Source organism: Cetorhinus maximus, chromosome 1 (assembly GCF_964194155.1).
Source record: "Cetorhinus maximus chromosome 1, sCetMax3.hap1.1, whole genome shotgun sequence".
NCBI lineage: Eukaryota > Metazoa > Chordata > Chondrichthyes > Lamniformes > Cetorhinidae > Cetorhinus > Cetorhinus maximus.
In genome coordinates, this window is record NC_135879.1 from 43,683,514 (window position 1) to 43,710,353 (window position 26,840).

A 26,840-nucleotide genomic window follows, 5' to 3' on the forward strand; every position below is an offset into this window, starting at 1 on the left:
AATGCTGCGCTCTGTGGTACTTATACTTGCTTCATTTCAAAAAATAAAACACAATAATAAAAAGGAATACTGGTGTTAATTACAATAATTTGATTTCAAAGGGTTTCAACTATAAAAAAACATATTTAATAATTGTAAACCATACAGATTACGAAGCAAGGCTTTGCCCATATCTTTACGTCTGAAAAAAATTTAATGAAAAAACTTCCTGAAATCAGATTAGTTAATAAAAAATACCTGCAGGACAGAATCTTTGCTCTGGTCCATCAAACTCAGCCAAGTTCCTGTTTACTGGTATACTATCATTTAATAGCGTCAAGTGTGCTGGCTGATCATCTTCATGATTGGTTCCGCTAAGAGCCACAGAGGAAAGAAGGTCAAAGCTGATTTTTCCATCTGGTTTAGGGTAATCAATGGGTGTACAATCCTTGGCTGGCTTTAACTGAGAATAATCTGCTCCTGTAATTTGATAGAAATATTTATAGACAAACACTAAATAATACAAGGTTTTACGTTGCATGTAAGTGCAAGGAGCTTGTCTCATTGAAAGTTACAACTTTGTTTCAGTGAGACAAGATCAGCTAACCTGTTCAAATTTCTGCCTGAGCATAGCTGAGAGTAGAATCAAGTAATATATTTAAGCACACTAATGAATCTGCTGTGACACTGAAGATTATATTGAATATCAGGATGGGACAGATGTTTGGGAGGAGGATTCAGGTGCAAGTTGAGGTCTACAGTGTGTGGATGGCGAGTCTGAAGAGGCAAACTGAGTTACAAAAAAAAATTTCCATCATATGAAAGTTAAGCTCTGGAAGAGGAAAAGGTAGGCCCTTTTGCAAAGCAGGCCAGGAGCTTATTAAATCAAATCCTTGTGTATCTCAAGGTATGTTTACAGTAATGTTCTCTAAGTGGAGTTTTAGCTTTGTGCAAATTTTACCCCCATAATTCTCTTGCAGCATATGATAATCCATGCATCTCGCATTTAAAGGAACACTATTAATAACACTTTCAACACTGAGCAGATGTGCAGTGTCGTGGTGGCTACAATCCAAACATTTTCTTTTCAATCAGCAGCCTGTAACTCATGCAATAGCCTTTGATGTCAATTCCCTCAAAATGATACAAATAATGCAAGGGGCACATAGGGTGTAGATCTGAAATATCATGTTAATTAAAATATTGAAATAATACATGATTGAGAAGAATCGTTGCTGAATTGTGGAGAAATGTTTTACAGGAACATGAGTAGGCCATTCAGCCTCAGGTCTATTCTGCCAATTAGATCATGACTGGTCTGATACTTAACTCTATTTTATTTAATATCAAAAGTATAACGAAGATAGAAAATAACTATCATTTGGAAGGAAAAAATAGAGACAACATTTCAAAGATGAAGAAAGTGACTTTGGATACAAAATAAATTTACCGAAGAATCAACTGATTGTATTGAAAAGATCTCTAAATGTGCAGGTCATACAAACCAAATGTAGAAATAAGACAAGATAAATGAAAAGAGGTGTTACTATATAAGTATAGAGTCCATCGCAAATACCATGTGCAGTACTGGCCATTATATCGAAGGGGTGGTATTAAGGCTCATGAGAGGGCACAGCGTAGGGCAAGAAAGGGTTATGTAGAAAAATGTAATAAAAAATGTTGTGCTAATTCTTATCGTAGAATAGGAGACTTTGAGTTGACCAGATAGTCAAAATCACAGACTGAAAGTTGATCCACACAAATTATTCTCTATGTGCTTCCTGTACCGGGGGGGAGGGAATCCCCATCTGTCAAAGTGCGCTGTTTCGCGCATGTGCGCGAAAGAGCGCACTGCTCCCTGAGGCAAAGTCCTGTTTCAGGGAGAATACTGACAGTGGAAAAAACTTTAAAAATAGAAACATTAAAAAATTATTAACATGTCCCCCGCATGTGACAATGTCACATGAGATGGGACATGTTAATAAAGAACACATAAACTTAATTAATTTTTTACAAAACAGACATGAAACTTCATCCCGCCAGTGGATGAAGTTTCATGAATAATCTGGAGCCCGCTGGGGCTCCTGGCTTGCCTGCCAGCCTTAAGGTTGGCTGGGCAGGTCTTTAATTAGCCTGTCAATGGCCTCAGCTGGCCATTGACAGGTCGGCGGGCAGACGGCTAATTTCGCTGTCTGCCCGCCTTCTTAAAAATTTAAATAGACCGGGATGACGTTGGGGATTCCTCCCGACGTCATTTTCCCCTCGGCGATCGGGCCCCGCCCCCAAATCGCCGAGGGGAAAATCCTGGCCAATGTATTACAACATAATATGTCCTTGGCAAGCCTGAGCAAAACTATTAGTTTACAAAATAAAAACAGAAACCACTGGAAATACTCAGCAGGTCAGGTAGCATCTGTGGGGAGAAACAGGGTTAATGTTTCAAGTCAATGACCCTTCATCTGGTGTTTTTATTTGTTGCTGTTAAAGCAACATGAGCTGAAGATGTTATTTAATTCTAATGTTGATTTTTTTAGTTGTTTATGCCTGAAGTTTCTTTAGGGGAAAAAAAAGCTTGTTAAATTTGTGTGGAGATAAAAAGGCATTTCCACAAATTAAAAACATTTTGCACCTTTTGGCCCTACATATTATCTTTGCAGAAATACCCGACATATTGTTCTGACATATCACCTTTGTGTTTCAGTGTCCAGGGCTCCAAACCTCGAAATATCCAGTAAAATATCCCAGTATAAATCATTCCACCATAAACACCCAATGGTCCATGGCAGGAGGGTCGGATATTCCTCACAGAATAAAGTTCCTTCCAAATCCAAGAGTTTCTTATGTCCACGTCATACTCTGGTACATGAAGACCTAAGTACAGAAGAAAATTTATTTCAATTTCAGAAAAGGAAACAATTAAAAAATCTTTTGATGATTTGAGCAAAAATAGCTGATGACGTGAAGGGTTGCCAACAAGAAAAACTTAACTTCTTTTTATCTCTAATTTAAAAAGAGATCAAAAGTCTAAAATCTAATTGTACATGCTCCTTTTCTACTATGTACATTGTGAAGAAGTATTTTAAAGGAGATTTGAATCAAAAGCTATCAGATCCATACCTTGAGTCACAGGCTGGCTATTATCTTCAAGTAGTTTTTTAAATATGGCCTCTGCAGCAATCATGCCACTCTTCATTGCAGTATGTGTTCCTTTAATTTTAGGGACATTCATCAATCCTGGGCTGCAGCCAATCAGTAGTCCTCCAGGGAAGGACAGTCTAGGTATAGACTGTGGAACAATATTGCTTCAATCACTAACTTCTTAAATTATATAATAACATGATCCATACAGATCTGTGAGGGTATTCCTTCTTTCACAAAATTATTGATAATATACTGACAACCAACATTGTCCAATATACCAGCATTACAAAAAGAGAAATAGTATCATCCTTAAGATTTTAATTGTAACCAAAATATGCCATTTCAAATTGCTACTTTGACCTTCTCCACTATAATGGAATGCGAATGGTAACTATTTTCCATGGATCTGGGGTGGAAGAGGGAAAGGGGAAAGGGTTTGAAATAGCTTATAATGATTTGTTTATGATTTTATATACTCACTTCATTTGGTGATTTAAATTATTTTAATTGGAGTGAAAAAGGTAAGGATTACTCATTTGTGTCAATAATCACATTGAGAACCACTGACTGCTAGCAATAACGAAGGTCAATCTCTCTAGAAAAGTATTTACATAATTTAAGTTAATGTTACACATAGTGCAGTATATCTTACGATACCTGAAAACCACCCTCATTTAAGGCACGGGCTCCATAGGCAATCCTTTTTCCCCCCTCTAAGGTTGGTACTACTGAAGGATGGTGCTTCCACCTCTGGAATTCTTTGAATGGATTCAGATATGGATTTTGATAATCCAAACCCACCTATAGAGCAAAACAAGCACCAAAGGTAAACATCTTGAGAAATGAAAAGTTCAGGTGCAAATAAACACCCCAAAAAAAATTCACATTGTAATTTACTGATAACTGATAACAGTGAAATAAACTTCACTATCTGAGGCGATCTGTTTATTCTGTATGGCTTTCAGAATAAGCACTGGGCTTTCCTATTTGGTACAAGTAAATGATGTAGGTATACAATGATTATCAATGAATTTACCATTTATACCCATGGGGTAAATACCAAATCACACTTCTGTCTGAACAGGATAAATTCAAAGGTTACACACTTAGACCTCAGGAGTGCCTGAGGGAATGGGTATATGGGTAAGAGAATTTATATGGAGGGAAAAGATTGCAAAGAATAGAAGGTCAATGAATTCAGGAAGTTGAGGGGGTATGAGAAATTAGTCAGAGATGTATTTTTCTGTGATGAGGTCATGGGAGAAGAGTGGAAATAGTCATGGATGGCAAGGACATTGTTTGCAAATGAACATACATTCTGGAGGGAAATGTTGCACAGGTGTCAACTGTTGGTCGGTTGGCAAAGTCTAAGGCAGTAATGGTGGATTGGGATGTGGAGGAGCTAACAAGGTTAGCTCCCAATGAACACAAAGGTTGACAAGCGATGGCTGAACTGTGAGGACTGTTGCTCTTAACGAGGCCTGAGTGGCTATACAGACCCTTTGTAGAATGCCAAGAGAGGCTCAGGAGGTAGCTGTGGTTTACCCAAGGGGGATTCAAGTCTGGAATGGCAAGGGCGTAGGAAGGCAGAAAAATGGTTAAGTAAGGAAGTGGGGGCAGTGGGAAATAATGTATTCAAGACGGAGAAAAATGTAAGTTGGTATGACTTTCAAAAGGAAGGGGAAACAGTAGGAGAAACGTGCATAAAGTAAAAGCATTGGATTGGTTTCAGAACATCAGTCAAAATAGACAGGCAAATGACCAAAGAGGGAATTTGATTTACATAGTCATGACAGATTGGAAACGATTTGTAAACAGAGGACCTTATCCCTTAATCCAGCTACATCGTACTGAGTGAATTAATAGGAATTTTAGTCACTAATAGACTGAAGAAAAAATCAATGCACTAGGTCCAGACAGACAAGGGTGCTGAAAAGAAATGGATAGCAAAATCAATCACATCCAAGTCACTATCTTTAACTGACAAAAGATGGGTCTGGAGGTGGTGTAAATTGGGGGTGCAGAATCAACAGCTGCCATCCAAAAAAAAGAGACAGTGATTAAAGCTTTGAAATTGTTGAACTCAATGTTGAGTCTGGATTGCTTTACAGTGCCTAATTTAAAGAACTACCCCAAAATAGACCAAATTTACTCAAAAAGGGAAACTGTTAATAATTAGAAGAAATTAAAACTTATTTCATTTTAACTTTCCCTCAGCTTACCTAGTAAATAAACCACCATACAACTGGCAACTACAATTATAGAAGTATAGCAGTAATTAACATACTTACCACAAAGCCCAAAGCCACCAATGGTTCCCCCTCATTTAAGTGATATAGGAATGACCCACCATATGTATGTTTATCGAGAGGCCATCCCACACTGTGTTCCACTCTGCCAGGTCGCCATTGATTTTCATCAATAGCCCAAATCTGCCAATAAAATGGAAGTCAGAAATGCATATTACCATGATGAACACTTCTGGTTGGAGGTAAGACCTTGTGTAATAGATAGTGCGAAAGGTAAAGTACTGTAAAAACACAAGTTAAAATGAACATATATGCAGCTAAAATTTGGAATTAAGATGTCACAACTTAACTTGAGGGTATAACAAGCAGAGTTGACAAAGGGGAACTGGTAGATGTAGTGTATTTGGATTTCCAAAGGGCATTCGATAAGGTGCCACATAAAAGATTATTGCACAAGATAGGGGCTCACCTTATTGGGGGTAATGTATTGGCATGGATTGAGGATTGGTTAACACACAGAAGTCAGAGAGTCAGGATTAATGGGTCTTTCTCAGGTTGGAAAGACGTAACTAGAGGAGTGCCACAAGGATCAGTCCTAGGGCCTCAATGATTTACTATATTAATGACTTGGAGGAAGGCAGAGTGTAATGTATCCAAATTTGCTGACGATACAAAAATAGGTGGGCGGGCATGTTGAGATGAGGACATAAGGAATCTGCAAGGGGACATAGATAGGTTGAGTGAGTGGGCAAAAATTCGGCAGATGGAGTTTAATGTAGGAAAGTGTGAGGTCATACACTTTGGTAGAAAGAATCAAAAGGCACACTGTTATATAAACGGAGAGGGACTCCAAAAAAGTGCAGCACAAAGGGATCTGGGTGTTCTTGTGCATGAAACACAAAACATTAGCATGCAGGTGCAGCAAGTAATTAAGAAGGCAAATGGAATTTTGGCCTGCATTGCTAGGGGGTTGGAGTTTAAAAGTAGGGAAGTCTTGTTACAACTGTACAGGGTGTTGGTGAGGCCGCACCTGGAGTACTATGTACAATTTTGATCCCCATATTTAAGAAAGGGTATACTGGAATTAGAGACTGTTCAAAAGAGATTCACTAGGCTGATTCCTGGGATGAAGGGTTGACTTACCAAGGATGGCTAAACAGCTTCGGCCTTTATTCGTTAAAGTAAAGAAGAACAAGGGGTTATCTTATTGAAACGTACAAGGGCCTTGACAGGGTAGATGCTGAGAAGATGTTTCCACTAGTGGGGGATCTCGAACTAGGGAACATAGTTACAGAATAAGAGGACACTCATTTAAAACCGAGATGCAAAGGAATTTCTTCTCTCAGAGGGTAGTGAATGTCTGGAATTCTCTACCCCAGAGAGTTGTGGAGGCTAGATCACTGAAAGTATTTAAAGAGGAGGTAGGTAGATTTTTGAAATATCAGGGAGTTGAGGGCTATGAGGAGCTGGCACGAAAGAGGAGTTGAGGCCTGGGAAAGATCAGTCATGATTTTATTGAATGACAGGGCAGGCTTGAGGGGCAGACTAGCCTATCCTGCTCTTATTTCTCATGTTCTTATGCCATGTTCTTAATTACTATTTCCATCAAGCTGAGTATATTAAATATTAAAATAATTCCACTTCCTGTGTCACTAAACCATATGCACCAAGAGAAAACCTAGGTTCAATATTGGTGAAATCAGCCAATCAAGGTGCTACAAGTGATTTCTGCACTCCTGCACTGGGTGGAAAGTGGATGAAATTCTATTTAAATACAGGAATTGAGAACACAATATTGAAATCTAGGGTATATTGTACAGCTGCAAATCAGGCACACTGCCACCCGCTAAGGTAAAATACAGTGTGACGACGTCAGGTTGCCAACCCGATGTCTTCACGCCAGTCTCCGATATTACGAAATGTGCGTAGGCACCGAAATTGGAAACCTGCATACCATTTTTAAAAAATTCAATAAACGAGCAATTAACCTCATTAAACACCCGATTGACTGCAAATTTTACATTACTCTCTGCATTTCTCATTAGTGCATGGGAAAAACATCGAGTGAGTTACGTCAGGTTTGAAAAAGTGGTGCAAGGGCAGATTAAAGGCCTCCATTGCTACATGTAGCAGCAGAGTCTTCAGGTGAAGGTGGCAGTGTTTGGATCTTATTACACTTTATCTAATCACTGTTTTTAGACTACCATAACAATTAATGAGAGAGTGAGAAGAGGGCCTAGACACAGTGTTATCCTGGAGGTTAACTACTCTAGCATAGGAACCAGTGCTTGCTGTCCTGTACGAGTATTGTGCGCTCTGGAGTAGGCTCCTCCAGTGAGGTGGAAAGGAGGAGGCAGCCAGCTGTCCTGGGACAAATGCACCTGCAGTCCAGGCAGGTGAGGGACCTGTTGCTGCACAAGGGCCTGCAGCAGAGAGACAACAACACCAGGTTATGCCTGGTAGGATAAGACATTAACCTGCACAGACAGCGTAGATGAGGGTAGTGTAGTTGATGTAGTTTATATGGATTTCAGCAAAGCCTTTGATAAGGTCCCACATGGGAGACTTATAATGAAGGCAAATGCACATGGGATACAGGGTAATTTGATAAGGTGGATTCAAAATTGGCTTAGTTGTAGGAGACAGAGGGTTATGACAGAAGGATGCTTTAGTGACTGGAATCCAGTGTCCAGTGGTGTACCACAGGGATCTGTGCTGGGTCCCCTATTATTCGTCATTTATATAAACAGCATAGATGACTATGTGGGGGGTAGGATTAGTAGGTTTGCGGATGACACAAAGATTGGCCAGGTGGTTAATAGTAGAGGTTGAGTGTCTTGGGCTACAGGAAGATATAGACGGGATGGTCAAATGGGCAGATAAGTGGCAGATGGAATTTAACCCTGAAAAGTGTGAGGTGATACACTTTGGAAGGAGTAATTTGACAAGGAAGTATTCAATGAGCGGCATGACACTATAGATCTCTGAAGGCGGAGGGGCATGTTAGTGGGGTGGTGAAAAAGGCATATGGGACACTTGCTTTTATCAATCGAGGCACAGATTACAAAAGTAGGGAGGTCATGTTGGAGTTGTATAGAACCTTGATGAGGCCACAGCTGGAGTACTGTGTGCAGTTCTGGTCACCACTTTATAGGAAGGATGTGATTGCACTGGAGGGGGTGCAGAGGATGTTGCCTGGGATGAAACATTTAAGTTATGAAAAGAGGTTGGATAGACTTGGGCTGTTTTTGTTGGAGCAGAGAAGACTGAGGGGCGACCTGATCGAGGTGTACAAGATTATGAGGGGCATGGACAGGGTGGATAGGGAGCAGCTGTTCCCTTTAGTTGAAGGGTCAGTCACAAGGGGACATAAGTTCAAAGTGAGGGGCAGGAGGTTTAGGGGGGATGTGAAGAAAAACTTTTTTATCCAGAGGGTGGTGACGGTCTGGAACGCGCTGCCTGGGAGGGTGGAGGCGGGTTGCCTCACATCCTTTAAAAAGAACCTGGATGAGCACTTGACACATTATAACATTCAAGGCTATGGGCCAAGTGCTGGTAAATAGGATTAGGTAGGTCGGTCAGGTGTTTCTCATGTGCAGGTGCAGACTCGATGGGCCTCTTCTGCCCATCTGGTCACAGGAGGGGTAGGACAGTGGAAGAATGGCAAAGAATCTGTGAGAAGGTTATAGTCTAACAGCATGCCAAGCACTGGGAATAGTGGACAGATCCTTCAATGAGGAATGTTGAGGACCTTCATGCCTTCCCTCATAAGCTTCTCTCACGTCTCACATAGGTCCCACCCTTGGGAGCCGAGCAGCCCCTCAGACAAAAAAAGAGAACCTGTCCTAGGAAGCAGCGTTGCACCTGAGGAACTCATCAGGCACCAGCGCAGATAATTGCATCTTGGTGAGTCATGAGTGGAGGTGTCTGAGGCAGAGGCATCCGTGGACAGTCTCACTTTGAGGGGGAGGGGAGAACAGTTGCAGTGATGCTCTGCAAGGTAGTGATGGAGGGCCCAGGAGTCACAGTTTGGGATTCAGTATTTGGACCTGTAGATGTGTGGCAATCTGGCAGAATTCCCTGAGGTACTGAGAGCTCATGCATGTAAATGGAAGAGTCCATGGTGTAGATGAGCTCAATCATGTTGCAGGGATTCCAGTGCATGAGCTCCACCAAAAGAGAGAGTGGTTAACCTCATGGGGAGCGACATGCAGCAGCAACTGGAGTGCATGCCAGAGCAGTGTGATGTCCTGCACAGGTTGTATGGCTCCCTCTGTAGCCTGGATCAGTCAGTTCAGAGCTTGAGCGCTGATGTCTATGGAGGATGTGAGGAGCTGCACAGGGCACTCTTGCAGGTGGCTCAACCATGGCTGGAGGGGATGTCAGCTGCGCCCCAGCAACGGGCCCCTTCAAGCCAGTGGGACAGCACACCATGTACTCAGGAATTTCCAGAAGAGGATGAGAGTTCCATGCAGGTTTAGGGAACCTCACCTCCTTGGCTTTCTCAGCCTCTTTGTCAGGGAGAATATCTGTGATCCAGCACCGGTTGATGATGGTTGCCCCTGCAGAGATACAAGAAGAACAACCCCAACTTCATAGGGTACAGTAGTAGTATTGCATTTATGCTATTAGGTGGTCTGTAGACTACTCACTATGGACTGAATTTTCCCCCCGTTGGGGGGGAAGTTGATGGGCGGGCGTGTACGGGCGCGCTTCCTATCGGCGCCCCCGATCATAGACATGGCGCTATTTTACATCAATTAAGGCCCGCCCAGCGTGATGTCCGCAGGGAAGCGCTATGCGCTTCCTTTGTGGGCTGGGGGGATTCCTAAAATCGAGAGTGCGCTCTTTCATGCATGCGCATGTAAGAGCACACTCACCTCCCTGAGGCTAAGTGCAGCCTCAGGGAGATCGGCTCTACATGTAAAAATGATAAAAGTTGAAAAATAAAATTTCCCTTACATGTCCCCTCATGTGACATTGTCACATGAGTTGGGACATGTCCATAATTTTTACACAATCTTTATTAAAATTTTTTAAAGCCTACATCCCTCATCCCTCAGCCTCATCCCGCCCTTAAGGTTGAGCGGGCAGGTCCATTAATTGCTTAATTGATCCTGTCAATGGCCTCAATTGGCCATTGACAGGTCGGCGGGCGCGCAGCTGATTTTGCTGCGCTCCCGTCTTCTTGAAAATTTAAATCAGGCGCGGTGACATCAGGAGATCCCCCCGACTTCACCGCACGTCATTTTACGCTTCGGCGAGTGGGCCCCACCCCTGCTCGCCGACTCGTAAAATTCAGCCCTATGAGTTTCTTATTCTTTCATATCAGCGTGGTTGATCCTTTATTATTACCTCTGTAATTTTTCTATTCGGCTTGGCATCCAGCATTTGTCACAAACCTGCTTTCTCTGTTTCCTTTTAATCTCTGTTTATAGTCATCCAGGAAGTTTTAACTTCGAATGCTCTCCCTTCAGCTCCAACCCCCATTCCTTCCTGCAAAGTGTCTACTCTGTACCATCTTTGAAGGCCTCCCATTGTTCATTTACTGTTTTATGTGTCTACCTTTGATTCCAATTCACCTGGGCCAGATTTCTTTTTAACCCACTGGAATTAATCCTCTTCCAGCTGATTTGATTTGGTCTTTCCATGCCATTTTCCACAACTACTCTAAACCTATCACAACTCTATTATGATCACTGTTTCCCCAAATGCTCTCCCACTGAAGCATGTTCCACTTACCTCATATTATACCAGAGCTAGAGTCAGCACTGCTTCCTTCCTCTCTGAGCTAGAAATGCTCTTATCAAGAAAGTTCTCTTGTATACATTTCAGGAATTCCTCCCCCTCTTTGCTCTTTATAGTGTCATTTTCCCTGTCTATAATAGGGTAACTCTAGTTTCCCCATTATCACTACTCTGGAGTTCCTGCATCTTTCTACAGTTTGCTTCTCTGTCTCCTTTCCACTATTTAGTGGCATATAGTGTACATCCAGCAGCTTAATAGTTTCTCTATTCTAACCAAATTGATTACTTGAACCCTGAAGCTGGTGCTCCTGTTCTGCCAAATTAGCTCAACCCACCTGTTGCCCCCACCACCAGCATGCCCACAGCACTTATTAACCTCCTTGCAAGGACATTGGTCCTAGCTCGGTGAAGGCACAATCTATCCATCTTGTACAGTTACCCACTGTCCCAGAACTAGTTCCAAAGCCCTAGAAATCTGAAGCCCTCTGTCATGCATCATTTCTCCAACTATGCATTAACCAGTCTCATCATATTGTCACTATACTTACTGGCATGTGGCACTGGGGCTACGTTTGAGGTCCTGCTCTTTAACATGGTGCCTAGGTCCTGAAACTTTGGGAAAAATTGGCGAAGTGCCACTTCAAACGACGCTTCGCAGGCTTGAGTGATTCCCAAGGGGCTGACAGCATCGTGGCAAGCTGCTTGAGCTGCCCCCAGCGCTGTTAATTGCACCACTACCCAAACAAATTTTTCCTCCCTCTATGTTTTGCTATCTTTCCTATGAAGTACCTTGGCATCTTTAATCACATCAGAAGTACTATGTAAATGCAAATTGCTGTTGTTGTACCCTCTACTTAGTTAATTTTAAGGTTATCTCCTTAGATCTAATTAATTACTGGTTATTTATATATTTGTTTATTTACTATTGCTCCTTGGTTTAAATTACTTAACACCTACTTTCCCCTTGACAACTAATTCTCACTCTCATCAAATTCTCGTCATCACTCTCTTTAGCAAGCCACTCCATTTAGCAGATTTCATCCAATTCTCACCAAGCTGCAATTAAAGCTTAAAAATATTAAAAAGTGACTAAATAGTAAACACTATTGCGGAAGAATTCAGAATGCATTTACCTCTTTTAATCCTATACCATAGGTCTGCGGTTCACAGTTCTCTCTTAGTTTGAACTGTTTGTACAACTGTTTGGCAAGGTGTCCATGGCATCCCTCACTAAATATCGTCACTTTGGCATGAAGTTCCATTCCTCTTTCAAATATGTCCTTTGTGAAAATATGAAGAAAATAATCTCAATTATTGTCTTTGAAATATTATAAATTGCAAGAAAAGTGGTCAGATTTCTTCAGTTCACTTAAACAAAGTTAACTACTTTATTAGCACAACCTATAAAAAACAAAGAGGGGTGGGGGGTGGGGGTGGAAACTATCTTTTCCCTTCCAAAAATAAATGCACAAAATGTAAGACTAGCTTAAAATTTTGTTTCAATTTATTCTGCAAATCTGTTTTGACTAGATTTTCAAAGAAACCTTAGAATGCCACATCAAAAGGACAAATAATTAGGATTTACCATGGAAAAATTGGCATGCAGTGAATGCAATTTCTAGTAACATGGGGGGGGTCGGGGGGGGTGTCAAAAATATCAAGTTCCAAATCATTTAAAAAAAAATGTACTTTTTAAAATGGCCAGGACTGTCCATATTCTGCCTTCAGTCCTTCTGGATGAAAATCTAGGTCACCAGAACTATTAAGATCATACCACGAATTCCAGTAGCTACTCCACACCTACTTGGGCCATGCTTGTTGCTGGAGGGGACTGCTGCTGCTTGTAGACCCACTCAGCTTATGCGAAAAAGAAGTGGGAAAACCAAATACAATGGTCTGACATTTTCCAGTTGAAGTGATTGTAACATAGATTGTCTTCTGTTACACTGGGATTTTACATCTTTTGTGGTTTAATTAAAGAATTAAATTTGAATAGATATGCTTCACTTAATTAAAAAATAAATTGGTTTATTATGGGTTTGAGAGTAGTTGTACTTGACATCAGGGCAGCATTCGACAAGTTAAGGCATCGAGGAGCACTAGCTAAATTGAAATCAATGAGGGGCCAAGAGGAAAACTATCTAGTCATTGTAACAGTGGTTATGGGATGCCAATCAATGAGCACAATCATTTTCAACATCTTCATCAATGACTTCCTCTCCATCATAATATCAAGAGAGGGACAGTTCATTGACAACTCTACAGTGTTCAGTTCCATTCACAACTCCTCCAATAATGCCAGCTTACAGTTTGACCTGGGTAACATTTAGACAGTGCTAGCTAATGATCATCTCCAACTTGATAAAACCCAACCATCATTTTCCCACTGCCCTTCCCTTCACTCAGCTCCCCACCCCCAACTTTCAATGGCACCACCATCAGCAAGCCCCCACCATCAATATCCTGAGAGTTATGACTTGAGTAGAACCTGAACTGGAACAGCCATATCAAAAATCTAGCTAAGAAAGCCTGGCTAATCACTCTGATGAGTGGTTTACCACCTGATACCTCAAAAACCTCTCAATATTCCATAAACCTCAAATCAGGGGAATGTTGGAATATTCACTACTCGTCTGGGTGTGTGCAGCTGCACCAATGTTCAGGAAGCTCAACTTACTGCATAGTTAGCTACCTTTAATGCATGCATTTAAAACCAACTTTCTCATATAAAATACATTGTAAAAAATTGTTCTTGGAATATGGCTGGTACTGTCAAAGCACCATTGTTTGTTGCCTGTCATTAGTTGCCCTGAGAAGATGGTGGGGGTGCTGGCCCACTTGAACCACTGCAGTCCAGGACAAAGCAGTACAATTGATAGGCACTTCTGTAATTGGAATTAGTTTTCATCCCGGCCACCAATGCTGAATTCTCATTGCAGCATGTTCTGTTTACTGGATGCACTGCACTGCAGGTGGTGGTGGCATAGTGATATTGTCACTGGACTAGTATTCCAGAGACCCAGGGTAATGCTCACCATGGCAGATGGTGAAATTTGAATTCAATAAAAATCTAGAATTAAAAGTCTGATGAAGGCCCCAAAACCATTGCCGATTGTAATAAAAATCCATCTAGTTCATTAATGTCCTTAAAGGAAGGAAATCTGCCATCCTTACCTGGTCAGGCCTACATGTGACTCCAGACCCACAGCAATGTGGTTGACTCTTAAATGCCCTCTGAACAAGGGCAATAAATGCTGGCCTAGCCAGCGATGCCTGCATCCCATGAACGAATAAAAAAAAACTCACCATGAATACTCCAACAGCACTTCTCAAACACACAACCTCTACCACCAAGATGAACAAGAGCAATAAGATCATGTGAATAGCATCACCTCCAAGTTATATATCATTCATAGTTATCACCATCAAGTTACATACAATAGTGACTTGGGTCAAAAATGTTGGAATTGTCTAACCAACACCACCAGCACAAGGACTGCAGTGGGTTCAAGTAGATCACCATCACTACCTTCTTAGGGCAACTAATGACAGGCAATAAGGAAAATAGTGCTTTGACAGCAACTGCTTTATTCTAAGAACAATGTTTTAAAAAAATGAGTTGCATGCGATTAAATAAAACTTTTGAAAAGAAACAACATATCACAAAAATCTATAAAATAAAACATATTCATCCTTTGATCAGTAGCATTAATAGGTATATAATTTGAAACCTACCTTTGGTGATCCATCTTTATGAATACCAACATCATTGGTAGAAATCCCTTTAACACTCCCATCTTCATGGAACAGAATCTGGATTGTTTTTAAAAAGAAATGAACTAATTAGCAGCACAATGATTTTAAATCAGCAGAACATAAAACGGCTGAAAATGATACAAGTGTGTGAGTATTTCTTAATAGGTATTAATCTGATCAATCTTCTTTGCCTCCACCTATCACTGGCCCTCTATCCAGCTCTACCTGTCCCACCCCTCTCAACCAGCTTATATTTCACCTCATTTCTATATTTCCTTAGTTCTGATAGTCATACGGACTCAAAACGTTAACTGTATTCCTCTCCGCAGATGCTGTTAGACTTGCTGAGTTTTTCCAGCTATTTTTGTTTTTGTTTAATCTGATCAATGTTTGAATTTCTTTGGCAAGCAGAATGCAGACTCTTCATGGATCAGGAAATGACTTGTACAGGGTAACAGAATTTGTTATAAGGATATCCTGCAGCAGTAGGAAAACATTATTCGTGAATAAATGATATGCTTTGTTTTAATCACATTTATCAATTGTCATGACAGCAGATCACAGCCCGAATTACTTTGAAGGGTCATGAGGACTCGAAATGTCAACTTTGTTCTTCTCCGCCGATGCTGCCAGACCTGCTGAGTTTTTCCAGGTATTTCTGTTTTTGTTTTTTTTTTTACTTACAGGCATATTGGACTTTGTTGAGGAAGGCTTGTTTTTTCAAAAAGGACATAAAAGCAAAAGCTGGCTGAGACTGTAAAGTAACCACTTGCTGGAAAATTCTTATGTGGATGTCATGAAGCTATTAATGTATATATTTTGGAAAATATTTTTCTTTAGTATAGAGGTTAGTCTATGGGTATGTCTTAGTTAGAGTAAAGACAGCTAATCTGGGTGCTTTGATATACTAGTTTGAGGTGTAAACAGAGAGATAGCGTGCATTTGCATTTTTTTGAATAGAGCATTCAGGAAGTGGGTGAAAATTGACGCCTTTCTAACAGCTACTAGGCAATATGTGTATATTACTAATAAAAATTGGTACAATGAACGGGGTTTCATTGTTAAAAGGTAAAGTTCAAAGAGGCTGTTGATACAATGAGAATTAACATTCAATGGGGCTGGTAGGTATAACTTTTTTAGTTTTTGGGTATGCAGGTAGAGGCAATGTAAGATCAAAAGGCAGCTGCAAGCCTCCAACTGGCTCCACAGTGGAAAGAACCTCATTTTGACTCGTAAAGTGAAAATGCTTCGATTGGTGTTTTGGTTAAGTCTATGGTTCATTGTTGCCTTAATGGGGATTAGTTTGGGAATTTGTTAAAAGTTATGATAGTAGTAATTTGTAGCCATGTTTATATATTTTAACCTGCGTAATTAATAAAATGTTTCATTTAGTTTAGTGTAAAACCTCGAGAACTAGTGGCCTGATTCTTGAGTTTAGAGTCGCATCTCAAACATAACACTTAAAATTATTGATTACGACAGCTGTTTAAAGTTTCCCTCTGGGATTTTTAAATAACTCCGCTTTACCAACTGCATCAGCCATAAGAGTGGACAACACTTGACCAACTAGTCCAGAGGACAGAATGTCGCACCTAAAATGTGTCAAGACCTACTTCAGACAGAGACACTTCAAAGGAAGAGATGCAATCAAAAACTGAGCTGTAATTTCCTATGGTTGCAAAGATAATGGAGTCTGATTATCATCTCAGCAGAAACCATTTCTTGTTGCGTTATACCCAGAATGTGGATCTGAGTTGAAAGAAAGATTCTGGGCGAATGACATGCTTATTTTTCCCTTCCAGGAATATACAAGAAAAGGGGTTAAAAACCAATTGCAACCGTGGAATGTGTGTTAGTTTTGGTGCTCCAAGCCTGGTGTACTACAGTATGTGTTGTGAAGGTCACTGCTAAAGAACATCAACTAGGCATCCCTGTAGCTTTCAGGTAAAAAAAGCTGTCTGTCTCTGTTGCTGGAGACAAGTCACAAGTCAGCAAAGCCACAGTCAAAAAGGAAACAGGACAACTCTTTCAGCTAACCTGCAGAACCAAGTGTCTCCAAACCAACCGCTCAACTGCCAAAGTCAGCTTCCCGAATCACCAAACTTCACAGCTGCAACGTTTCATCATCTACTCCTCATGGACAAGCCAAAGACTGATTTGTATATCTTTTTAACTTTTATTTTTTGGGACTCAATTTCTCATTTCTAATCTGTGTTGCATTTTTATTATTTTTCTTGGGGTTTTTTTTTAGTAACTAATAAACTTACTCTTTCTTTGACTCAAGAAAGCTTGGTTAAATTGTCTCTTTCTAAAACATAAATACATTTGGACTGGAAAAGGTATCCAAGAGGGAAAGGATCCTTTTCAAATTAGCCTTATTGCAATAAACCGAGGGGGCTAAATAAAGAAAGGGAGCCAGTTCATCGCTCCTCACCTGGGAGCATAACAATTTGGGGTATCCCATCTGGCATCATAACAAATTGGGGGACCTCATCTGGGGACCGGTTGTAACACAATGCACCTTTAAAGATGTTCTATGCATATCCATATACAGATTGAATAATCTAGGCTGCAGAACATCAAAAGCAAGGCTGACCAAAATCAGTACTGGTACATAAAATCTAGATCAATACCACTACAAAATTTTGTTAAAACATTCCAACAAAATATTTTTTCTTAATATATTATGGTGGGACTTGACAAAAAAAAAACTTAAAAATCAGAGAAATAGGTATTGTTCACTTTTACAAGACTTTTGGACAGTTTGAATGATCAATTAGGAAAACTTGCCATCAAACTAATCCTCATGAAAAAATTCTTATGACAGAGCTTCCCAGGTGCCTCTCTGGATGAACACACATATGGTATGATACTAAACTATTCAGACATGTAAAATCATATGTGGAAGCTTTAAAATACAATTTTGAAAAGGCAGCTAAATGTACAGAGTTTTAGATCTAAATCATTATTCACCTCAGAAGCTGCATACCCTGGGTACAATTCCACACCAAGTTCTTCTGCCTGTTCACCTAACCATCTAACCAAGTGACCCAAACGAACAATATAATTTCCATGATTCTTCATGGGAAGACCTGCACAGAAAACAGAAGTGGGAGACAATGCAGAATTTTATACGAGAAAGTTAGTTTTAAATACATGCATTAAAGGTAGTGAACTAAGCAATATTTTATCTGTAATGGCCCTGTCTGCAGAATCAAGTAAGTCACAGGATATTTGACTGAGGAATAATCATTCCTGCAATTCACAGCACAAGCAACAAGAAATAAAAAATCCCTACTACAGCTTTGCAAATTGAAAACAAAATAGTTACAAATAAAATATATTCACTATACCAGGTAACAATGGAACTGGAATTCTGTTTTTCTCTGTTAGAATACCAAATACATCTTCCTTTACTGGAGTGTGTAGTGGAGCCTGTTATGTACATACACACATGTTATTACATACCACATATAAACAAGTTTTGATTCAATTCTAAAAATAAAATCAATAAATAACTTGATTACAATCTCTGAATCAGTTTACATTTTGCAATGTTTTGGACTCCAATGTCAAAATAGATTCAGATTCATTTAATAACACATTGCCCTTGATTGAATTTAAGGGGGGGCTGTTGTCCAGTAACGAAAAGTCAGCTGCCTAACTGAACTCCAAGGGGGGAAAAAAGTGTAGAAAATTCATATTTGTTTCTAAATTAATTTAGTTTCTAGATCTGCCTGACGAGTTGCTTTAAAAAATTCAGCATGCTACGGAAGGTTGATTTTATTTTATAATCTCTCAACATTGTCAAGCTACTATTTGTTATCTGGGCTCTACGCACTTATGGGTTCTGCTATGAGATTCCAAAATTGCAAATTGCTTGAGGTAAGCATTCCAGCAATTTCTTCAGTTACAAAGGCATTAGCTACGCTACATTCATAGTATAAAAAATATATATCGCTTACTGTAGCATTTCCTTATGCTGCTAAACTATCAACAAAAAAACATTAATTGCCTTTTTATATTTATGTTATAACATTTGTGTAGTAAGAAGATTAAATGGAAATTGATGCTAATCAATTGGTTATAGGGACACTTTGTCCAATCCCTCCTAAAATATTCACTTCAGCGAATCAGAAATCGTCTATCAAAAATGAGATAGCTCCAGTCTGTTCCACCAAGAGTAGGCAAGGAATACTATTAAAGCAAAAAAATAAACTTGCATTTATATAATGCATTTCACAACCTCAGGACATCCCAAAGTATTTTACAGCCAATTATGTTTTTTTAAAGTGAGAGTGAGGTCACCATTTTCATGTTGGGAAATATGCCAGTCAATTTTCACGCACCAAAGTCCCACAAATAGCAACAAAATGATGACCATTTAATCTGTTTTAGTGGCAGTGGTTGAGAGATAAATATAGGCTTGGACAATGAGGACAACTCTCCTGCTCTTCAAAATAGTGCATGGGATTTTTGTATACCTATCTGAGAGGGCGGATCTAGTACTACAATGGAGTGTTCAGCCAGGATTTTGTGAAGTTTCTGGAGCAGGATTGTTAATAAAGATGCAAGAGTGAGTAGTCATCCTAAATTTTAAGATTGGAATGCCACAATCAGAAATCTGTTACGTTATCCCTTAGGACAGTCATATTTTACTAATGACCAAAAATATGGTTACTACTGCCAAAGGGGAATTGTTCAACCCCCTCACCATGTTGCAGGATACCTTTGATCTTTTACGTGGGTTTTGTTTTGCTACATAAACTCCAAATAGTATTTTTTACAAGCAAGCTGTTATGGAGGAAAACGGCTCATATTTAACATAAAATTATTTCCTCACCCCTCTGTCCTTCCAATCTGGGAACAACTCCATCAGGGCTTTTGGATCTAGACAGGCCCCCGAAAGGATATGTCCACCAATCTGTGCAGCTTTCTCCACCAAACATATTCGTAGTTCCTTGTCATGTCTATCAGCCAGATGTTTAAGGTGGATTGCTGCAGATAGACCAGCAGGTCCTCCACCCACTATCACCACATCAGCTTCGTCTGTAAACCGCTCCATGTTGATCCCTTGAAATAGGATGGAATGCCAGAATAAGAAATGTGAATCTATCATATGAATTTTAAAGGTTCAGGCAGATTTGATATGTTAAACTTGAGGAAACATTCAATTTAAAGGATTTTCCAAAAACATACAACTATCAGATACAAAGCAATAGTCACGCTGGAATGCTTCCAAACTAAAAACAAGATAAAAATGCAAGTTTATTTTTTATATAAGAAAGAATAATTATCAAAATATCTAAATGCATTAATTTTTTCAGTACAGTTAGAGCAATATGAATCATTAAATAAAGAATACTACAAATTGCAAGAAATCAGACAATTATATGTGATGCATTATTTGGAGAACACAATTCATCTGAATCCACTGTAACGCACATTTAAACGCAAAGTTCAGCAACTTACAACTTTAGCCAATGAATTCGGGGTGTGGGAGTTGGGGTGGCGGGGCGGGGTCTCAGATACACATATTTTGTTTAGCTAATTCTAAAGAATAAATTGTGTCCAAGATGATGAGCTGAGAATTTTGTACAGGCCACCTCCTTCAACATCAGACTCTGTGCAGAATTTTTCAACTTTCTTTCACTATCTTTATTACTGGTGTGAACCATCTACATCTTAAATTTCATAAAAAACACTTCCACATTGCGAGTGCCAAGTCTCATGTAATGATTTTGTACCAATTAAACTACTGAAGCCCTACAGGGAGCAAGCATGTTCCTGAAAACCATTACATAGATCTTAACTTCTTATATTGAAGCAAATTTTCTCATTTAAACGTATGTGATATCAGGAGGTGCATTCCCAACTCATGATTATTAGCTCCAGTTTGTAAGACAAACATGAAATAAACAAAATACAATGTGCTGAATTATATTGGGTGTGGTGGGGCCGGGGGTAGGGGGCAGATGGCATACCCTCCCCCTGGAAACCATGCGTCATGCCAACCCACCCTGCAGCTACAAAGCACTGTGGGCTGGATGAATGAGGGCCCGTTGGGACTTCTCATTCCTGCCCTGCTACTCATGCCAAAAGTGTTATGGTGAGGGCAGCATATTATCAGGGTCAAATAGCTTGATAACAAGCCTAATTGACCCTTAATTGTTCATTTAAATATGGTGGGCAGGCTGCTGATTTCATGAGGTCATTTTATGAGGTTAACTCAGGAGTGGGTGGGAAGGTGATGGGATGGGCAGTCGCCCCATTTTATGTGCATCCCCCCCCACCTGAATTTTATGTGCCCCTACCCATGGGAAACATGCCCAACAGGGGCATGTGAAATTCAGCTCAATATAAATAAATCTTCTACATTCCCAGTGATGTGGTAAAGAACCAAAGGGAACAGGATTTTGTTTTCCTCGCTACTCTAAGATAAAGCTATAAAACACATCCCCAAATATAGTTAGAATATTTTTGCAAGAACGATTTCCCCATAATCACTCATGATAATTTTTTCATCCCTTAAAATGACCAGGTGGCCTGTGCTAATTTTGCTTCCATTACTGGACAGCTCCTCGGCCTCGGCCCCCTTCTTCCTGCGGAATCAGTGATTGCTCTCCAGGTGGTGGGGGCACTGGTCGGCGCTGTCTTCCTCATGAAGCTCTGCTTCGTGGTCATGCTGTCGGGCACTAGAGGGCCCCAGGAGATCCTGGTCGCTGTGGTGGTGATCAGGGTCGGAACCACTGGGTTCCTGGTCAACATCCTGGGGCAAGGGAGAGTGAAGCTGGCTGTGGGCTGCTCCTCACCTGCTGCCATGGAACACGTGACGATGATTCAGATGGTATTCTTGGCCGTCGATAGGAGCATGAATGTAAGAACATAGGAAATAGGAGCAAGAGTAGACCACATGGCCCATTGAGCCTGCTCCGCCATTCACCATGATCATGGCTGATCTTGGGTTTCAACTCCATTTTCTCTCCCTCTCCCCGTATCCTTTAAATTCCCTGAGAGACCAAAAATCTTTCTATCCCAGCCTGAAACGTATTCAACGATGGAGCATCCACAACCCTTTGGGGTAGAGAATTCCAAAGATTCGCAAACCCTTTGAGTGAACAAATTTCTCTTCATCTCAGTCCTAAATGATCGGCCCCTTATCCTGAGAATGTGCCTCCGTGTTTTAGATTCCCCCACCAACGGAAACAGTCTCTCAGCGTTCACCCTATCAAGCCCCTTCAGAATTTTGTACGTTGCAATGAGATCACCTCTCGTTCTTCTACACCCCTGAGAATATAAGCCCAATTTACTCAGCCTCTCATCATACGACAACCTCCTCATCCCAGGGACCAATTTAGTGAACCTTTGCTGTACCACCTCCAATGCAAGTATATCCTTTCTTAAATGTGGAGACCAAAATTGCATACAGTACTCCAGATACAGACTCACTAAAGCCCAATACAACTGTAGCAAGAGTTTTTTTATTCTTGTACTTCAGTCCTCTTGCAATAAAGGCCAGCACGCTATTTGCCTAATTGCTTGCTGCACCTACATGCTAACCTTTTGCATTTCTTGTACAAGGATGTGCAATTCTCTCTGAACATCAACACTTACAAGTTTGTCACCTTTAAAAAAAAATCAGCTTTTTTAATTCTTATAACCAAAATGAACAACTTCACACTTCCCTATATTGTACTCCATCTGCCATCTTGTTGCCCACTTACCTAACCTGTCCATATCTCTTTGCAGCCTGTGTCCTTCCCAGAGCTTACTTTTCCACCTAGCTTGATATCATCAGCAAAGTTAGATATATCTCATCTCTTCGTCAAATATAGATTGTAAATAGCGGAGGCCCCAGCATTAATCTCTGTAGCACTCCATTATTCACTGCCTGCCAACTTGAAAAAGGCCCTGTTTATTCCCACACTGTTTTCTATCTGTTAACCAATCCTCTCTCCATGCTAATATTTCCCCATTTCCACAAGTCCTTATTTTGCCTATTAACCTTTTGTGCGGCACCTTATGAAAACCTTTTGAAAATCCAAGTATATTACAGCTGCAGGTTCCTCTTTATCTATCCCACTAATTACATCCTCAAAAATCTCTAATAGATTTGTCAAACAGGGTTTCCTTTTAGTAAAGCATGTTGACTTGCTCTAATCATGTTACGCTTTTCTCAATGCATTGCGAAGACTTTCTGAATATTGCTGAAAAAAAGAGACATGTCAAAGCTTTTCACCTTGCACTCGTCAGGACATTCGCAAGAATACCAATATAAGGGGGAAACAACAATTTATACTGTACGTGAAGAGACTGCTGATTGGTTGGCAAGTGGCATTGCCATGGAGAATGCACTGCTCATGGTGACTGACAGCTAACTGTCAAGATAAAAGCAAAATATTGCAGACGCTGGAAATCTGAGACAAAAACAGAAAATGCTGGAAAAACTCAGGTCTAGCAGCATCTGTGGAGAGAGAAACAGAGTTAATGTTGCAAGTCTGTAGAGAGGGTCATATGGACTCAAAACGTTAACTCTGTTTCTCTCTCCAAAGATGCTGCTAGACCTGCTGAGCTTTTCCAGCATTTTCTGTTTTTGTTTCAGTTAACAGCCAAGCATTGTTCGAAATTTAAACCAGGCAGTTTGACCCTGATTGGTCAAGGCATTGTTCTGAGGAATGACTCAGCAAATGGCTGTCACTTATTTTATTTAGCTGAAACAGGCGCAGTGTGTGTACATGTTCTGTCTGCAAAGTACAGGGGCCTGTGTATTAATATATGTAGCTTCCAGTACATGCAGATGCACCATATTGTGAGCCCGACTGACAATCTTAATTTGGTTGTCAGCATAATTCTTAGCACATTGAGGATTATTTAGCAAATGTTGTCCAATCGTAGAATCGCATCTAATGTCGGACATTGTGTTTTGAGTTTTGCAAGCTTTGGGTATGGTCTGTACTCTGCCTGTTGTGAACAACAGCTGGGACATGCTGTTTGATATGATCTGCCAGTCTTTGGGATGTACGGCCTACATACCTAGCATCACACTGGCACTGAAATTCATATACCACATTATTCATTTATGTGAAAGGCAGAACATTTTTTGGCTTGATGGCAGCATCCTGTTAGTGGCAAATACCACTCGTGTTGCTACTGCATAGTAGCAGAGTGAAACAGCTAGCTTCACCTGTTGCTCAAATTTTTCAGGATAATCTGAGGTAGACTGTGCACTTTTCGGGGCCGAAAGTGACGGCCATAGGCCCTTTCATGAGTTTGCGTGATATACAGCGCGAAATGATCTGATCAGGATAGCCATTATCCTGCAGGATGCCTTTGATGCATCCTATTTCAGCATCAAGTTTACATGGGCCCTATATACAAGGTTGCCGATAAGGCCAATCTTATAGCAAATGGAACTGTAAGATTCCCAACGTGTATATTGACCAGTGAAGGTAAGCTTGCAGTAGACCATGGTAGAGAATCCCCTGACAGATTTCTCAACTAGTGCATCAAGCAAGGGGAGTTAATTTGACTGCTCCATTTCAAAGGTGAATTTGAACACAGGATGGAGCCCATTAAGACATGCAAGGAAATTGCTACATGCAGCTGTGGATTTAAACATAGCAAACATATCACCCACATAACCTCCTACCCCTCGCATATTTCTGATAAGTGTCATTCCATCGAAGACAAGTTTCTCATGGAACCCCACAAAGAAATTTGTGAGAGCTGGGCCTAGAGGGGATCCCATGGCAACAACATCTATTTGGGCATACATGGTGTCATTAAAACTGAACTCAACTGCGCAAGTTGCCGAGTTCATAAGTTCATTAAATACTGATTCCTGCAATGGAGGAGAGTCTAGAACGCCATGATATAGCATTACAGCGCAAATATCTATGGCTTTCTTAAGTGGAACATTGGTGACTAGGCTAGCAGTGTCAAGTGAGCACATGAACACAGCATTTCTATTGATATGCAAGTCCTGTATGGCTTTTGCAAATGTGAAGGAGTCCTTCAACGCGTATGTGGAAAATTTGTAACAATTCATCCAACCATTTGGCAAATTCATGTTGTGCAGAACTGGTCATAGATAAGATGGACATCACTTTTGTGTGTCTTGGGCAGCCCATACATGTGTGGACGTAGTGAACCGTGAGGACGAACCCTGTCATATATATCACACAGTAGCTCATTGCTCTTACACAAGTCTAGCAAGCATTCTTTTAGCTTACTTTCAAGCAAGGCTGTCCGGTCATATTGAGCAGCAGGTCCAATGGATACAACTTTGGACATGTCATCAAGAATGGCATACATTTGCCTAAGGGCGTCACTTTCGGCCCTGAAAAGTGCCCAGTCTACTTCAGATTACCCTGCAAGGGCAAGGTATCTCAAAAATTTGAGCAACAGATGAAGTTAGCTGTTTCACGCTGCTAATATACAATAGCAACATGAGTGCTATTTACCACTAACAGGATGCTATTGTCAAGCTAAAAAGACATTCTATCTATCACACACAAATGAGTAATGTGGTATATGAATTTCAGTGCCAGCGTGATGCTAGTTATGTAGGCTGTATGTCCCAAAGACTGATGGACCATATCGAACAGCATGTCCCAGCCATCGTTCGCAATGGGCAGGGTATAGGCTGTACCCGACCAGTCCATGCTTGCAAAACTCAAAATAGTGTCCAAGATTAGATGTGATTCCGTGATTGGACAACATTTGCTGAATAATCCTCAATGTGCTGAGAATTACGCTGACAACCAATTTAAGATCATCAGTCGGGCTTGCAATGTGGCACAATTGCGTGTACTGGAAGTTGCATATATTAATACACAGGGCCCTGTGTACTTTGCAGACAGAAAGAACATGTACACACATTGTGCCTGTTTCAGCTAAACAAAATAAGTGGAAGCCGTTTGCTGACTCATTTCTCAGGGCAATGCCTTGACCAATCAGGGCCAAGCTGTCTGGTTTAAATTTTGAACAATGCTTGGCAGTAACTGTTAGTCACCATCAGTGGCACATCCTCCATGGCAACGCCACTTACCAACCAATCAGCACTCTCTTCACATACAATATAAATTGTTTTCCCCCCTACATTGATATTCTTGCGAGTATCTTGATGAGTGCTAGATGAATTGCTTAGACATGCCTCTTTTTTCAGTAATGCTCAAGTTCTGTACTACCAAATGACTACCTTCTTAATAAGAGATTCCAGAATTTTCCCAACAACTGATGTTAGGCTAACCGGCCTGCAGTTCATTGTTTTCTCTTTCCCTCCTTTCTCGAAAAGCAGTGTAACATTTGCCAATCTAGTGGGACTGTTCCTGAAGCTAAGGAATTTTGGAAAATCATAGCTAGCACATTCACCATCTCTGTAGCTATCTCTTCTAGAACCCTAGAGCGTAGGCTATCAGATCCTGGTGATTTGTCGGATTTCAGTCTAAGTTTCTCCAGTACTTTATCTCTGCTGATATTAATTTCCCTAATTTTCTCACTCTTTTTAGCCCCTAGGTAATCGTTTATTTCTAGTGTGGAACTTGTGTCTTCTACAGTGAAGACAGACACAAAATATTTATTTAATGCCTCTGCCATTTCCTCATTCCCCATGATAATTTCTCCTGTTTCTGCTTCTAAGGAACCAATGTTTACTTTAGTTACTATCTTCCTTTTCATATGCTTATAAAAGATCTTACAATCTGTTTTTATATTTCTGGCTAGTTTACTCTCATACTCTATTTTTTCCCTTTTTTATCAACATTTGGTGGCCTTTGGCTGGTTCGCGAAATACTCCCAATCCTCAGACTTGCTACTGTTTTTTGCAACATTGTAGGCCTCTTCTTTTAATCTAACACTATCCTTAAATTCCTGAGTGAGTCATGGATGGGTCCTCCTTGCTGAGTTTTTGTTCTTCAATGTAATATATTTTTGTTGAACATTTTGAATTGTTTCTTTAAATGTTTCC

General features: G+C 40.4%; 1 protein-coding gene across 2 annotated transcripts in view; it reads right to left on the reverse strand.

Annotated features, from left to right (window-relative positions):
* The window catches only part of etfdh (electron transfer flavoprotein dehydrogenase), a 67,916-nt gene that overhangs the window by 14,825 nt on the left and 26,251 nt on the right, over positions 1 to 26,840 (reverse strand). For both annotated transcript variants that reach the window (XM_078540493.1, XM_078540504.1), the window contains exons 3-12: positions 19,716 to 19,945; positions 18,226 to 18,307; positions 17,846 to 17,964; positions 14,852 to 14,929; positions 12,250 to 12,396; positions 5,412 to 5,552; positions 3,778 to 3,921; positions 3,097 to 3,265; positions 2,668 to 2,850; positions 238 to 459 (exon numbers count right to left, since the gene is read on the reverse strand). In XM_078540493.1, the coding sequence (XP_078396619.1) occupies positions 238 to 459; positions 2,668 to 2,850; positions 3,097 to 3,265; positions 3,778 to 3,921; positions 5,412 to 5,552; positions 12,250 to 12,396; positions 14,852 to 14,929; positions 17,846 to 17,964; positions 18,226 to 18,307; positions 19,716 to 19,945 (1,515 nt within the window). The remainder of the gene's footprint in view (positions 1 to 237; positions 460 to 2,667; positions 2,851 to 3,096; positions 3,266 to 3,777; positions 3,922 to 5,411; positions 5,553 to 12,249; positions 12,397 to 14,851; positions 14,930 to 17,845; positions 17,965 to 18,225; positions 18,308 to 19,715; positions 19,946 to 26,840) is intronic.